This window comes from Lactuca saligna, chromosome 3 (genome assembly GCF_052625555.1).
Source record: "Lactuca saligna cultivar CGN05327 chromosome 3, ASM5262555v1, whole genome shotgun sequence".
NCBI lineage: Eukaryota > Viridiplantae > Streptophyta > Magnoliopsida > Asterales > Asteraceae > Lactuca > Lactuca saligna.
Window position 1 is genome coordinate 10,892,890 of NC_136419.1, and position 17,336 is coordinate 10,910,225.

The 17,336-nt window shown below is 34.6% G+C and overlaps 1 protein-coding gene and 1 pseudogene across 2 annotated transcripts; both read left to right on the forward strand.

The window, feature by feature from the left end:
• Window positions 1–1,269: 1,269 nt before the first annotated feature.
• TIM13 (translocase of the inner mitochondrial membrane 13) lies at window positions 1,270–2,254 on the forward strand. Its single transcript, XM_078982867.1, has 2 exons — window positions 1,270–1,456; window positions 1,939–2,254. Exons 1-2 carry the CDS (start codon window positions 1,340–1,342, stop codon window positions 2,086–2,088), a joined length of 267 nt encoding a protein of 88 aa, XP_078838993.1. The 5' UTR covers window positions 1,270–1,339; the 3' UTR covers window positions 2,089–2,254.
• A 2,148-nt stretch (window positions 2,255–4,402) lies between these two features.
• LOC145034451 (SUN domain-containing protein 5-like) lies at window positions 4,403–6,968 on the forward strand (annotated as a pseudogene). The gene is made up of 4 exons (XR_013678071.1): window positions 4,403–4,814; window positions 5,125–6,443; window positions 6,507–6,592; window positions 6,663–6,968. The product of XR_013678071.1 is annotated as an SUN domain-containing protein 5-like (transcript).
• Window positions 6,969–17,336: the final 10,368 nt, after the last annotated feature.

Here is a 17,336-nt window from a genome sequence, read left to right on the forward strand (position 1 = left end):
TCTAGAATCCGTAGAACGTCACCTAACATACTATTACATTGATTGGTTTTTCATCGGTCAATGATTTCTTATAGGAACATAACAATTGATTTTTATTTAACCTACTTTTAGCTAGATTATAATAAGGTGTTTAGCACAAATTTGAAATCTTATACTACTTGTAACATAAATTTGTATGAGAAATAGATTATATGGACAATCATTAGTTCAAAATGATGTTAACTTTATTATTTTGTGGCAAACAATTGGTTATAAAGGACTTTAATCATTAGTTTTATGAAATTTAATGCAATTTTTTAAAAACCGGTTTTGCAATTGAATCGGTGTGGTGATCGGTTTCCGATTCAATCGATTTAACCGGTTCGACCGTCGGGTTAACCGGTTTCTATAATTTTTTTTTTTATCAATTTTACTATTTTCATACACATACATACATATATAAATCATGAATTTGACGTTTACAAGTTCAAACATTAAAAATACACATAAAAATAAGTTGTAGATTAATTCAAATGCATTAAAATAACGCGTAACCATAAGTTTTACATCAATCCATATACATAAAAAGAAAAGAAAGCATGATACCAAAATAAAATATAGTTTTAGATGAATACAAACACATCAAAAAACTTAATATTTATCATATGTTTTTATTTAGAGAATATTAAATAGATTTGAAAAAAGTTACTAAAGTTTATTACGCAAATAGTTATTTTCCATGTGTTTTATTCGTTTTAACCGGTTTAACCGATTTATTTTGACTGGTCCACCGGACTTTTCTAAAAACCGATCGGTTTAATTCGGTTCAGAAATCGACATAAAGCTGGTAATAGTTGAACCGCTCCTTCTCCGATTTTCGGTCTAACCGGTTCGACCGGACAATTCAAACCGGTTTTTAAAACATTGATTTAATGACTTTTATTCCTATTTATAATTGAACAAAAAAAAGTTTCAGATTTTTAATAAAATAACAAAAGAGTTGTAGTAAAAAATGAAATTTTTTTATAAACTAGACTGAGAGACTTTTTTTTGGAGATAAACCGGTAAAAAAAGTTGATTTGAATTTTTCAGCCAATAATCAGACGTTGCTAACAAAATAAAATTTAGAATTTTTTCATATAAAACTAAAACAAATATTCGAACTTTTTTTTTCAATATTTCTCTTTTTAAACTTTTTATCGCAAGATATGTTCCACAATCGTCATTATAACCAAAAAGAGGGTCTTAAACGTAAAATACGAAAGGGTTTTAGGGGTAATAAAGACGAGCACCATTCACAAACAAAAACTAGGGTTTATAGATACATATGCACCGGAAATAGCAAAAGATAGACACATAAATGGATTCATTCTCGTCGCCGTCGAGCTCGTCGCCGTCATCTCAGATGTCTACCGAAGACTTCATGGATCAGCTTAAGGTTCAACTTGCTCAGGCCTACGCCGAGGAATTCCTTGAGGTATTTTCATATGTATCAATCTCATTATATGTGTATGATTTACATTGAGATACAGCAGTGATTGTTTTCTTGTGGAATAAGTTTTGATTCATAGGCTATAGTGGATGAGTTTAGATTCATCTTTGTTGCGCTTGTTATTACCAAAAAAGTGCTCAATTTGGGAGATTTTAAATATAGATCTGTGTTGTCAATCCTCACGCTCTCTCAATTTAAATATGGTGCGAGCTAGGATGGAAAATCCATGGATACTCATGTATAACTTGCCTAGATGTATTACTTTTAAACGAAATCTTAAGAATCAAAGAATAGCCCAAAACCTTATAGATGTGATTAATCATTTTAGTGTTAGTATGAACTATGAAGGATGAAACACTCAATTTCTCCCAAGGATCGCAATCTACAAACAGCATAAATCAAGGTTTTTTAAGTTTATAAGATAGCTCAGAATTTTGACATTTGATGATTTTTTGTTTGGGAAACAGACTGTTCGGGGGAAGTGCTTTGACAAATGTATCACTAAACCAGGCAGCAGTTTGAGTGGGGGAGAAAGCAGCTGCATTTCAAGATGTGTGGATCGCTATATAGAGGCCACTGGAATCATCAGCAGAGCCCTTTTTAATTCACAACGCTAAAACAACCATTTTTAAACATAAGATTCATGTTTCTTAGTAGGAAAGTGATTGATGATGATATGCACTCTGTTTTTTGATTCAACTAAGTTTTTTATTTATGTATTTGGTCATAAAGTGCATGTTGAAGCTTTAACTACCATATTACGAATGGATGGTTTTTCATATACTTTTTGCTTGTTCTTATTATAGCCTTTTATAGGATCAAAATGGTTGTTGCTTTAATGACCTTGAAGTTTTCCTATTACTTTTTGCTTGTTCTTATAGCCTTGTATAATGTTTCTTGAGAATGAAAAGGAATTTGTATTTTTCTCCAATTTTAACTTGGAAAGATAACAGGGTTGAGATAATTGAGAAATGTCCAAGTTGTAAAAGGAGGAAGAATATCAAGAGATTGAATAGAACTTGCTTAAGTAGACAAAGATGAATCTGGTTTGCATCTTTGAGGTTTTTTTTTTCTTCTTTTTCCTTGTAATGTAATGACAAGGCCACGAGTTTTGGCATATGTACAACACAAAACCCATAAAACCCCACATGTGAAATTTCAAACCCCTTCAGACGAAATAGTGCACATTTTTTCTTTTAGGCAAGATTGTAATAGCAAGATTTTATAATGAGTTTGTGAGTTTCACAAATAGGTTTTACAATGAGTTTGTGAAGCCTGGAGGTACATTGAATCCAATGAATAATGGGAAAAAGAAGCATGTGTTGTCGAACCAAATGTAAAAAATTAGTGTGAATTTTGGATGAACCAAGAAAAGACCAAAATGTTACGAATCCAACATCATATGCTTTGCTGTCAGCACCCCAAGAGAGAGAAATAAACATATAAATAAGCCCTTTTTTTTTTATTTTATTTTATTTTTTTTTATTTTTTTTTTAAGAATTATGATGGGGTTGCATAGATGCCAAGTCGACTAAGACGATGATTGGATAATATACCATCTTGTCGAAGTTCTAACATTCCTGATGAAGGTTGAAGTAACAAAAGTGGTGAAGGAAAAAGAAAAGGAAAACCCGAATTAGTAAGGTGGCAGTGTTGCAGGATATGTAGAAGCCTCATTGTAGATGTCAATTTGATCCTAAAACTGATTGGACAGTAAAATAATACATTTTAATTGGTAATATTGACTTTAAGGAGCTGTGATGTGCAATCAAAACGGTAGTAACCAATGGTATACATATGATATAGTTGATTATTCATATAGACGTGTGAAGCCACTAACAACCATAACTTCATAAGGTATAGACATTGTATGGTCCTGTTGATAGCATGACATGCAATTTTCTTGAAAAGTTCAATAAATCTAACACGACATATTGTTTTGTTTTGTTTTTGTTTTTGAAATTTGTGGCCTAACATGCATTGGCCAATCCATATAGAAGGTTTATTGTTTGAGTCTTTAAAGTTTCAATTTTAAGAGTTGGCTAATGGCCAGGAGAGTTATGCTAAGGAACCCATAAGAGATAATAATAGTTCATAATTGAATTAAGATATATCAATTACTTTTCTTTTTGTTGAACATAATTTTCTTAAAGCAAATCTGTGTTTCTCAACATATAACAACGTCAAATGGTTTTTTGAAATTATCCAAGCCTATAATAGGCTTGAAATTTGCCTTGAAGAATGTGATGCAACTGCAAATCAAAATGATTTTTGTAATTTATTAATTGCGATTCAACCATACACTTTCTTGTAAACTTAACTTCTTTGAGAAAATCTGAGGTCATCCAGTATCAAGATTTTTTCATGCGTAGTTATCCTATGTCGATCCTGTATGGAGAGGATTTCCATTAGTAAACACCATCCTAAAATCAATAAACATGCGGTGGTGGTGGTGATGATGTGGCATATGGACAAAGCTTGCTTAGGGGAAGGGGGGCTCCCCCCCTGAATTTTTTGTTAGAAATAGCCCTTCCACTTTAGTTTATATACATATTTAGCCTAAAAATATAAAATTTATGCTGTGGCCCCTCCTGCTCTCCGATTTTCACGTATATTATACTTTCGGCCCCTCCGAAATAAATGTCCAAGCTCCATCACTAATGTGACATGTCCTTCATACGTTATGGATAGCCTAACCAAAGATGTAAAAAGAAATCCAAGGGTCTACAAAACAGAAAATGATATGAAAAGCGGATTTGCACAATAAATTTAATCTCTCTCTCCCAAATGAAATTTTTTGTTCCTCGGAAAACAAAGTGTAAATCCATGAAAAGAAAGGGGACTAAAGAAGCATTAACCAAAAATGGTACTAATTTTCAGTTTGCACCCTTGTAAGCTCGAGGGTAGACATAACGTGTCGTCATTGTAAGGCATGGCTTGCAAATCTTCATCGTGAATTCTTAATTAGAAAAACGCGGCCATAAGGGAGTCGGAGGAGGAGAGAAGGAGACATGGCCCTAACCTTAAGCAGAGCAATATTTTTGTATGAGAGAGAGCGAGAACGAGAACGAAAACGAGAGGGAAGAGGGTCGCTTCTAAAACCTACAACAGAGTGAACGTCTCCTCTCTACTCTTATGGGTGATCATATAACTGTGAGTTTGATGAGAGATGCAGAAAACCATCACCCTCACAAATGTCAATTTACACACCAATAATTATCTTTTATTCCAAGAGGAACAACACGACCAGAGCTTTTCAAGCTCTCTTTGCCTTTAATGATCTCATTTTGGTTACCTTTTCTGCTTGTCCTCTCTACATTCGGCGTCAATCATGGCAACGAAGGTCTCATTCTTCCCTTTTTCTGTTTTCCAATTTTCATTTCTGTCGCATACGGCTTAATATTATGAATTTGAAATGCCCATTTCTTAATTTGGAACTTACGTTGCATTTTAAGAACCCCGGTTGCCCTAATTTTACCGTATCTTTTAGCCCTGTCCCGTATCTTCATCTTCTGAGATTCCCATTTGTTAAATTCATCTTAGTTTATCTACCCAATTTGATATCGGCGTCGTTTTATTTCATTTTCAAATTGTTCTTCTTCTTCTAGGGTTTTCAATGAATAATCTTAATGTTGTTTATTCACCATTTCCAGGGAATGTAGATGCATATAATAGGAACTTCACTAATACTAATACTACTACTACGACTACTACACATCCGTATATGAAAGAACAAGATCAAAATCCTACAGATAGGGTGCTTTTAGAGTTCAACGTATCCGATTCTGGTGCTGCTTCTCATGATCATAATAGCTCTGTAGATACCGAAAAAAACCATGTTCAGGGAACAAGTCCTGTTGAAGAAGTAGTTTCAAAAGTTTTAGGTTACTCTGCATTAGTTTGTGAGAGAGAACTTCAAGATAGTTACATGGAAAAGAAACAAGAAGACATCCAAAACGGAAGGGCCCATCTCACATATCTTGATCTTGATGAGTTTAGAAACAGCACACAGCAAGATATCGGTTTAAATGGTGCACCAAGTGGGTTAGTCAACATAACCCATAGGCTCGAGCCAGATGGAACCGATTACAACTATGCATCTGCATCTAAAGGTGCAAAAGTTTTAGCACACAATAAAGAAGCAAATGGAGCAAGCAACATCTTGGGTTTAGATCATGACAAATATCTAAGAAACCCATGTTCTGTTTTGGAGAAATATGTTATCATTGAGCTTTCAGAAGAGACTCTTGTTGATGCTGTAAAGATTGCAAATTTTGAACACCATTCTTCTAATTTCAAACACTTTTCATTATCAGGAAGCTTGGTTTTCCCAACTGAAATATGGTATCATCTTGGAGATTTTGTTGCTGAAAACGTTAAACATGACCAATATTTTAAGTTGCCTGAACCCAAATGGGCTAGATACTTGAATCTGACTTTAATCAGTCATTATGGATCAGAATTTTATTGTACACTAAATGTAATTGAAGTATACGGGGTAGATGCAATTGAAAAGATGCTTGAAGATCTTATTGTGACTTCAGAAGAATCAACAAATCTTAATTCAACTGCATCCCCTGCATCACCACAATCTACAGGTCCCAAAAAGGGAAATATTATTGATGGTGAAAAGGGAAACAATGAGGCTACTAGTAAAAAGATGGAAGGTGTTGATGATGGAAAAAGGGCTGATGATGATGTGGCAAAGAAATCCCTGAGTGTGACTAAAATACCTGAACTTGTAGCAAAAGGTAATGGAAGAATGCATGGTGATGCTGTTTTAAAGATTTTGATGCAAAAGGTTAGACTACTTGAAAAGAACTTATCTTTATTGGAGGATTACATTAAAGAACTGAACAAGAGACATGGGGATGTTCTTCCTCATCTTGATGTTGAGCTTGTGAAATATTCAACACTTGTGGAGAAAACAAGAGCAGAAATCAAGGAGCTTTTGATATGGAAGGCGACTATGGTATGTTGTGTTGTTTTAACTTTTTTTCTAAGTTTTTAAAGTGATTATAAAAACTTGTATCAGGAAAAAGAAATTGCTGACCTGGAGTCGTGGAAGGCTTTTGTGTCATCCCATCTGGAGTCTATTGTGAAAGAAAACGCCATGCTCAGGTTAAAAAAGATAACTTTTTTTCCCCTTCTTTTTGTAGTATTTAAAATAAAAATGATTTACTGTTTCCAGGCAAGCTATTGCAAAGGTTGCTGGTGATCAAGAAAGTCTGGATAAGGCTGAGCTGACTGTGTTGAGTGTGAGTGTTTCTTTTGTTGTTGCTGCCATCTTGAAGATTGTTTCAGACAGACTCTGTAATAATTCATCTGGACATTTCAAAACACCAAGGGAGGATAGAAGTTGGAAATTGTTGGTTATTACGTGTGTTGTCACTGGGGTCATTGTTTTTAACCTGTATTGACCAAGATTAATGTACTATTATTCCATATCAACAATATTGTATTGTATTGTTTTTTGTTGTACTTCTTTTAGAGTTTATGTTTCTGGCTTTTTAGTTTGAGAAAGAGCTAAAATTAACCCTTCCCTTGAAAAAGATTACAAACAAAGCGAGTGGGATTTTAAACATTTTAGTTCGGAAATGGTAATGACTCATCATTCTAATCATCCCAAAAATTGGAATGCTATGGCACGATAGGAACTAATCTTGAATCCAACCAAGCTTGAGCAATGTTGAAACGTGGATACAAGAACAGACTTTGTACACGTATCAGCATAATTGTGTGGGATTATTGATATTGTTTGCCTTGATATCATCTTTAACTTGTAACGTCTAATATAGTGATGTTTAATGTCAAGGTGTATTTTTTTCTCATTGAATATAGCACTTTGCTTGTAATAGAAAATGGTAGTACAAGATGCATCTCTACAAAGCTCGATGCATAAACCTCTTTTAACCGGGTAGCTTCTTTACAGACTTCAAAAATATAGCCATATATACGAATTCAGTATAAACTGTATAGTAGTTGAGTAGTTGACAAAGCCACAGCACTAGGAGCGAGCTTTTTAACTGAAAACCAAACCAGAACCAGTTCGATTAGTGGTATTCATGTTCCCGGTTCACCCAATCCATCATTTTGTTTGTTTTTGGTTCTTTCGGTTCTCTTAAAAAGCACATTTCAAGATCGATGTGGTTGTTGATTAATGAGAAAAAAGAAACCAAAAGTGGATGTTTATAGGGTTTAAGAAATTAATAAAATCCGTTTTTAAACTGCTATTGTTTCCCACATGCATAAAACGCCGTAAGTTGATGTTTGTAGGATTCAAGAAATCTAAAAAATCTATTATTAATTTAAACTGTTTTTGTTTTCCTCATACATAATATACATAATACACTCGTGTAAGAAATTAATAACAAATATTAAAACTAATTACACAGCATGAAAGAAATTTGAGCGATATAGATTTTGAAAGTTAGGATATCATACGAATCATCAAATTAGACAAAAAAAAAATGATAATTCATTTAGAACAAGAAAATAACCATAATTTTTAAACAATATAATTTTATTACTAAAACATATTAATATTCTTTTGAACATATTAATGGTAGTTTTTTCAAAAGTTTTTTACTATTTGACCCATTAGATATAAAAGTTTTTTTAAAGCTTAGTAATATCTAACATTCTAGCCTTCTTATTGATATTATGATTTTGGCCGTATACTTATACTTCATAAGTCATAACAACTCACTTTACCACTTTAGTTATATATTATTTTTATTTTATTATATATATATATATATATATATATATATATATATATATATATATATATATATATATATATATATATATATATATATAATAGATTTAAATATATTTTATAAAAATTTATATCATAAAAAAGTAAGTGTCAAAATTTTTAAAATGGTGCAAAATGCCAAAAATTAAAAAACATTATCATAACATGCTATTGTTCAATTTCTGTGGGCAAACCTAAAAAATACCAACATATTTTCATTTAATTCTAAAATAAAATAATATATTATCTTTTTCGTATATTAAAACTCTTATATATTTTTTTAAAAGACTGATTTAAGGGTTTACATAAAAAAACCCAATATTTTTTCACCCAATTATAAAAAAAACCATTATATGATTTTTTTTTCCAGTTCATTAAAATCACTATATTTTTTTCTTAAAATTCCTAATATAAGGGATTATAACCAACAAACTCTTAAGAGTCGGTTTACCTAATATTTTTTTTACTGTTTAGAGTTTACCGGTATCGAAGCCTTAAATTAGATAATCTCATAAAATATGGGGTTTTAATACAGTAAAAAATAAATAATATAATTTGTTTTTATTGATAATACAGGGTTTCAATGTAATGTCATACATTTTGTTAACTATTAGTATATTATTGAGAATATTAACGTTATTAATTAAACTGGGACTACCGAAGTAGGCATGCCAGAACCATAAATCTTGTGGGGCTACAACTTAAAGTATGTTTATCGAATAATGATAATTATCCTTTGTGTATTGTCCATGATATACATTTAGACACATGTTTTATCTCCAATGCATGCAATTTAAACTTCCTAACATCCTAGGAAAGCTAATCACGTTCGCATGACGAGCATACAACTTGTGTATGTCACTAGAAGTAGGATAACAAAAATATCATGGACCATACAAAGACATGATAGATATGCAAAATTCTTGAAGACTTTCTCGTGCGGTACGTGCATACATCATAAAACTCTCGTATAACGCATCATGAGTGGTGCCATATGCTAACATACGAAATACAATTGTGTATTTTTGAATTGGATCAAAGCCTAACATACCTCTTGTGTCAGGGCGTTACTAGATATAATTAGACGCTCCACTCCACTCACACATTCGAAAATACGCATAAACAAATATCTATGCACTCGGAGCCGTCAATGGAAATAATATTCTTGAAAGAGAGCATTTCCGTCAAAATAATTATGCAGACGTTGGTGGGGTGCTTCGCGCTGTCTTTGGATATATCTTCACTACTAGAAAAACAGCCTTTTACGACGCGCAATGCGCGTCATAAAATGCTCAGACGACGCGCAAATGCGCATCAAGAAAGGCCCTGTCATAAACAGAGACGACACGCTTTTGCGCGTCGTCTATAGACGACGCGCATTTATAACACGCAATGCGTATCATTAAAACCCCTGTCAAGAAAGATCATGTCATAAATGAAGATGACACACATTTTTGCGTATCGTAAATTTAAATGTTTAAAAAAATTACATTTATATATTACTTAATTTTTAAATTAATTTGCATTTAATGTCTCATAATAGAAATAAAATATCATATAGAAAGAATACAATCCATTGCATAATATAAAATAAAATTTCATATTCAAAAAATAAAATAAATTGCACAAATTATAATATGTCATACAAAAAATCATTCAAATGTTAAACAAAAATAAATCATTTCTAACATGGGTTATACATTCCTATAAAACTAACAATTAATCATCCATGTCCAAAGTCGGATCTACTTTCCTAATTTGTATGTATAACAAACACACATGTGTTAAACTTGTTACCATTAACATCTGATGATATGGACTCGAGTGTTAAACTTGTTACCATTTACATCTGAGTCATATGGTCCACAGAAAGTCATGTGTTCTTCACCTCTAATTCAACAAGATTGTTACCTACATAAATGAAAACAAACAGGAACATTAACAACCCAATTATAAACAATTTCACAGGATGCAATATCATGTATTACGAAAAATGATGATCATTAATAAGTCCTTTCAAGGATAATTTGGTTTGGATAGAAGATTAAACTAAATACAAATCATAAGGATTCTAAAAAAGAGTCAACTGCATTGGAACAAACATACAGTAAGCAGAAACCAAAGACAAAACATTGGGGTAATACACCTGATCAACCAACAGACCATTATGACCATTTCACAGCTTGATACCTTATTTGATCAAGCAACAACTATTTGGATATATTATAAAGGGTATTAAAGTAATACTTATTCAAGTTTTTATCCTTATTCAATGAGCTTTGACTTTTCTTCTCATCTTCTGATGGAATGCTGATAGCTTTATAAGCTTCTAACATTTCTGCATGGTTTGCCAACATATATAAAATAGTATTTTAATCGAAATTAATGTTTAATTATAAAACCAAAATTAAGGTGCTAAAATGTTTATTCTTACCTTGCTCATTAGCCATGTCAAAGAAAGCTTGAAGCTTCAATGCCCTTCTCTAGTACATCATCCCTCTAACTGAACTAGTGGATAAAGGAAAAGATTTTGCAAGAAGGTAGCTTATGAATATAACAAGCAGCCATAAAGAATTCCTAACCAAAAAAAAGAATTTAACATCAGTGGAAGTGAGAATAGAAGACTGGTTTCATTTAATGTAAAAAGACGAAAATAACCTCCTTCATCTGCTTAATCAAATCACTAGCAAACATAACCCCTGCTATTTTCCTCCCTCTCACTATCACTAAAAGACGTTTTTGTCCCTTGAAAATGAAACCTTGCTAATACCAAGTCCCTGTTTTCCAGAAGTTGCTTTATCCTGCAAAAACAAAATATGTCAATTTTGTAGATTTTTCTACAATACTATAATAGGAAAAGGTAGAAGTGTATAATAAACAATTTTAACATTTGCAAGTTCCACCATCTGAGTGACCTTCACTACAATGACAAAAAAAAACTGGTTCAAAAGACAGTTGAATTTTATGGTCAAACATGTTACAACATTAATATATAAATACCTTAACCTCTCACAAAGACGAACCAAAGCATCTGAACCAGTTCGATATGAAACATCTTCAATCATAGAAGCATTCCATGGTGTCACACAGTCTGCAATTTGAAACTCACACAACTCTTTCAATGAACACACATCTGTTAATACTTACATGTCAAACATATCTAGCAAATGTATGTTTCCTTCTGCAGTAACACCACTTCCATTTAGCAACAGGTATGTATTTTGTCTATCCTCCTTCTTGAACTTGGCAATAACATAAGTCCCATTAGGAGTTCTCCGCAGCATGGGTCAGAGTACACATCTTCATATATCAATGCAAGTGAATCATCATGCCAGCTTATTCCTCTGTTGATATTGAAAAAAAATATGACTTTATGCCGAGGGAAAAAAAAAACTTACCCATAGCGAAGATCAAGCATGTGAAAGATGTTTGGGTCTTCTGCACCTTCAGCAGCCTGTGTGTAAACTATGTCACGAGGAGAAACTTCTCCTTTGGCATCACCTCCATCTTGTTTCAGCAGCGTACCACAAATCAATCTTTTTGGGAAATCTTCCACATGGGACAGTAAAAGAGAAGGTTCTATGAAGCGAAGTATGTAAAACAAATTTCTGATCAGGGGAGGGATAAAGTGATGTGTACAGAGCTGGCTCCCCAAATAATTTCACACTCCCGTCTAAATAAACCAAAAGAAGTTGTGAGGTGGCATAATACTCAAACAGATCTTCATCATATTCATCTTTAAGCAGATATTGGAAGGTTCGAACTTGAACAACAGTTTTCTGCTCATTGGATTGGATTTTAGGACCAGAGGGGACTAACAGTTTCTTTGGTGGCTTTACTCTGGATGTTGGGATCGTACAAACCAACAGAGGTAAATCATTCACCCACACATAATTGTCAATCAAAATAATATACTAGATATAACTATTTTGTTAGTTGACAAAGGAGCTATAATCATGGTGGTTCATTTTGAAACACCAGCTGTATGTTGGCCATTACCTGATCTTGTTGAATGCTGAAGGCTAAATGCCAACCATTAGTTGACCTAACATTAACAAACAAAGTCGTTTAATAAATTGTTTCTTGATAAGATTCTGAATACTTCTAGTGAAGAGAACTTACAACATGTGATTAGGGTTTCTCAGAGGCGTTGCAGAAATAAATTCGATGATGAGGGAAATTTTTGTGATGATCGCTGGTCAAAATGGGGTAAATATTGGCACTGAAAGTATTGATGGCACTTTGCTCCCTAAAGTTTATAATAGTTTGCAACGAGAACTTAATGATCGTTTCCTGCACCACAAAAAGAAATGAAATTACAATCTATGGCGGCCATGGAGGGGAAGAGGGACTAAAAGAGGCGGTGATGGTTGGAGGCGATGGAGGTGGATGAGGGTGGATACCCCTTTTCGATTTTGTGAAGACCAGTGAAAGATGGAAAACAAGTTTAGGGTAAAGAAGAACATGAGGCGGGTTTTTTAAGTTTTTGGGATATTTTCCCGCTGCTGGCTATTAACGAAAAAAACATGCGCCTTACCTAAAAATTTATAAAACGACATTTAATTTTAGGGAACACAAAAAATGCATGTCTTGTATCCTTCAAATTTTATAAGAGATGACATTCTTTAAACGACGCCCACATTTGCGTATCCTATATTCGTGTGTGTCGTAATTTGCACGTCATTAAAGGTCTATTTTCTAGTAGCGCTTCTTCATTTACATTGTAAAATGCTCGATTCGTGGCTATTAATTTGTTATTTTAGCATATGGCGTAAGGCGGTGACTGATTATATTACACTCCCGAGAGCATAGTCTTAAGAAGATGATGTTGATGATGACGAATTTTTTTTTTTTATAAAATGATGGAGGTTTTGAGAGATTTATTGTGATTTTTGTGTGTTGAAATGTGAAGGTTCATGTGTATATTTGTAACACCTTATGTCGGATCATTTCTTAATTCAGGGTTGTGGACCGAAATTCGATCATGAAAAGGCTTTGGGATTTGAGGAAGGAATGTTTAGACCTTATTGAAGGTTAATAATGTTGGTTATGAGATATAGTCCCTTGATTTGTGTGCTGGAACCGAAGGGTAGAAAGGGAAGAGTTATAGATCGGGAAAAGTTATAGATCGTGTAACACCCCGAGATTCAGGTATACTTATTTCATCCTTGTTCTTTGTGGATTGGTCATGTTTAGTCCTTGAGTGAATTTTTCTTTAGCAAGTGAGTATGATAGGCGTACCAGAGGGGTACGCTACGCGTACTCATGCGCTTAAAATGGACGCGTTGTCACCAAGGTACGCTGGGTGTACCAAGAGTTACGTCGGGCGTACCCGGCCCAGGTGCAAAACCCTAATCCGTCCTTGTGCACTATTTAAAGGGTGCTAAGGTTCATTTCTCAGCCTCCATATCAATGAGTGAAACCCTAAAAGAGAGCTCCCATCGTCCTTAGTGTGTCAGAGTGTTGATTGGAGATTTTTGTACCTTGGTGACTTAGTGAAGAAGAAGGAAAGGAGTTCTTGGAAGCTAAAGCTTGAGGTGCCATTTTGGATCTGAGATCTACAGAGCAAGGGACTACACTTAGAGGTATAAAGTTCAAAACTTTCCTCTTCTTTTGATTTGTTGTTGCATGTGCTTTTGCTATGGCTAAAACCCCCAAAGGTGGAGACTTTATGAGTGTAAAGTGCTGCATGGTCCGAGATCTGTTCCCATTCAGTGTTATTAGTGATTTAGAGCCATAAAGTTTCCATCTTTAGTGATTAGTTTGAGGTCATACTTGAGTATAAGCCTTCTAGAGTTAAAGGATGGAACATTGTGAGAGTTGGTGACTTATCCAGCCATGCAAAGGCATAAAGTCACCAACTTTATGGATTAAGAGGCTTAGATTTGGTCGGATCTAAAATTTGGATGTGATTCTTAACTGTTTAAGACCTAAAGAATTAAAGTGCTGAAGGTGGGAGTACGCTAGGCGTAATCCTAGTACGCGTCGTGAGACATCCTCAGTTTCTCGGCCAAAAAAGACCGATTTTGTTTATGCTTTAAAAATCAGAGTACTTCTTTTCATAAAAATGTTGCGTAATTTGTTCCCAGAAAAATACGATAAATACGTTATCAAAACATTTTCGAAGAAACGTATTTTATTTATGTTAAAACGTTTGGGATGTCATCGTCAATACAGAAACATAAGCATAAACGGAACTTACATTTATTTACACTAGTGATCTACATCTCTTTAATCTCTCAGTGTAATGTGACTTCATATCAACACTTGTGATGTAAATAAACTGAGTGGGTCAGGTTGGGAAACCTAGTAAGTACATAGGGTTTTCAACCCACAATAATATAATTATTATGTTTAAACAATCAAACAATCAACCTAATTACCCATCCCCTTTATCTTCTTTAGTCTTAAGGATCTACCCTAAGAATCAGCTATTCCTCGTTTATTTATTCCTAAGGATCATCCTAAGGAATCGGCACGAAGTCCATTGTTACCAAGGGTTATAGATTATAACCGGTGAACACGTAGTCCAAAACATCTGGTAAACACTTAGTTCAAAAGTAACTAGTGAACATACTCAGTTCAAAATACCTACTGAACACACTCAGTTCAAAATACCTAGTGAACACACTCAGTTCAAAAATACTTAATGAGCACCTAGTTAAAAAACACCTACAGGTTACAAGCTTGCTAGCGTTCCACTGGACTATCTAGTATTGTCCAGGGTCGTCATTTATACTCCACTAGATGACTGGATCACTGTCAACATTGATGTCATTCATCGTGTTATCACACAACAACTATTTCATCTACCCATGTTTTACCCAACAAATTTTCGTATATATAAAATATGTATACAGTTTAAATCATTTAAAACATGTATAAAACGTTCATCCAGCATAGACAGCAAGTATTCAGATAATATGCACACATAGCACGTAGTTTATGAAATACTTCATATCTATGTGTAAGATGAAAGGGACTATGCACTCACTTGAAAGGTGGTGACTTAGTACTCGAACAGCGTACTCTCAAAATAATTTCCTTCGATAAAACCTAGTACCAATACCACTAGGGTTTAGTCTAACGATAATCGCGACAAATTAATTAGTCTAACTATTATTATTATTATTATTATTATTATTATTATTATTATATAAGCGTTAATAACACTTAATATAACTCATAATAATAGCCCAAATAATTATTTTAAGGACCTAATAACATTCCTATAATTATTCGAAAGCTATATTAAAAATTGCGTAAGCGCAACACACTTACAATGAATTTTATCGAAAACCGGAACTTATTTGGAGCAGCGTTTCGAAACCGAAAAACTCTTTTTCTCGGGACTCCGGAAGCCTCGGGGCTTCCTTAGGGTGCTAGGGGATCACCTAGGCTTAGGAGAGGGTTAAAACCCTTAGAGAGAGAAAGATTGTAGAGAGAGAATGAGAAAATGTGTGAAAAATCCGGAGACCCTCGCCCCCTTTTATAGCCTGTGAGCCTCGGACTACGCTGGGCGTAATCCTTGGCTACGCGGGGCGTAACTTCGGATAGGGTCCAACTGCATCCAGCTGTCTCGCACTTCGGAAGAGGTTAAGGATCGAGGGTACGCTGGGCGTACCGAACTACGATGCGGGGCGTAAGGCGAAGCAAGGTGACGTGGCGTGATCCGAAGGGCGCTGTGTGATCGGCGATGGACGGCTGCGATGAGGCCACATCATCCATCTCGCCTCAGATTTCGTAATTTGCATACTCAACTTTAAAAATTCGTAACTTTCACGTACGAGCTCTGTTTTCGACGTTCTTTATATCCACGCGAAGGTGGGAACGTACTCTACAACTTTTGTTTAGACTCCTTTGGCTAATTTTGACTCGATTTTAAATTTTGTATTATTAACAGGCCGGGACAGGATTGGTCCGTTAAATTCTCATAACTTCTTCATCCGACGTCCGTTTTCGCCCATATTTTTCTTGTTATGCTAATCTTAACGAGATCTTCGATTCTCGTTTAGTTCATGTCAGCTAAAAACCACTCGATCTAACATTCGAATTTCAGGCTCTACACTGCTAATCTGAAACTTCGAAAAATCATAACTTCTTCATACGAAGTCAGATTTGGGCGTTCTTTTTATCGATGTTCTTAGTTTAACATATTCTACGACTTTTGTTTAGATCGCTATGGCTAAATCTCGCTCTATCGTAAATTCACTATTTACGCTTCCCAGTATCGTGCCGATTCCGTCGCGAAACTTCAATGGGTCATAACTTCTTTGTTATAACTCGGATTTCGACGTTCTTTATATGTACGGAAACCTTGTAACATATTCTACAAATTGGCTAAGATTATTTATTCTAAATAATCATTTGTCAAAAAGTCATTTTCGACCCCCATTGCCTCTAAATTGACTATCCCGGATCTACGGGCGTTACACGCCGCGTACCGGGTGGCGTTCCCCGATCCTGAGAGGCAGCCGGGTACGCCCAACATACACATCTAGTACGCGCAGCATAACCCATAAAGTTGACTTCTAAATTGACTTTTAGGGTATGGTCTATTGTGGGGCTTTTGTGTTGTGAGAGGGGTAAAATGGTCTTTTACCCTTCTGAGAGTGTCATATGAGGACATAACCTAGCCTTTGAGAGTTATAATAATTAGAGTATTTATTTTATATGATTAGGCGGAGGTTAGACCAGCGTTACCGAGTCAGGGATTACCGAGATACCTGATGTGAGTCTTCTCACTATACTTTACCTAGTGTGGTAACAAAGTTATGTGATAAAGTATTTTAGAGTTATATGCCAGTGTAATTGCATGTTATTTATGTGCTATGATTTATTGTGATATGTGCTAGCATGATTCAGAGTTACAGAGTTAGGACCTTCGGGTCCACAGAGTTAGGACTTTCGGGTCCACAGAGTTAGGGCCAGAGGGCCCATACAGAGTTGGGGCTGGAGGGCCCCACTGAGACACATAGACCTGAGGGTCAACAGAGTTACAACATCGAGTGGCTATTATGTGTTAGAGTGGTATTTTGGGAAACTCACTAAGCATTTATGCTTACAGTGTTATGTGTTATGTGTTTCAGATACCAACGATGATTG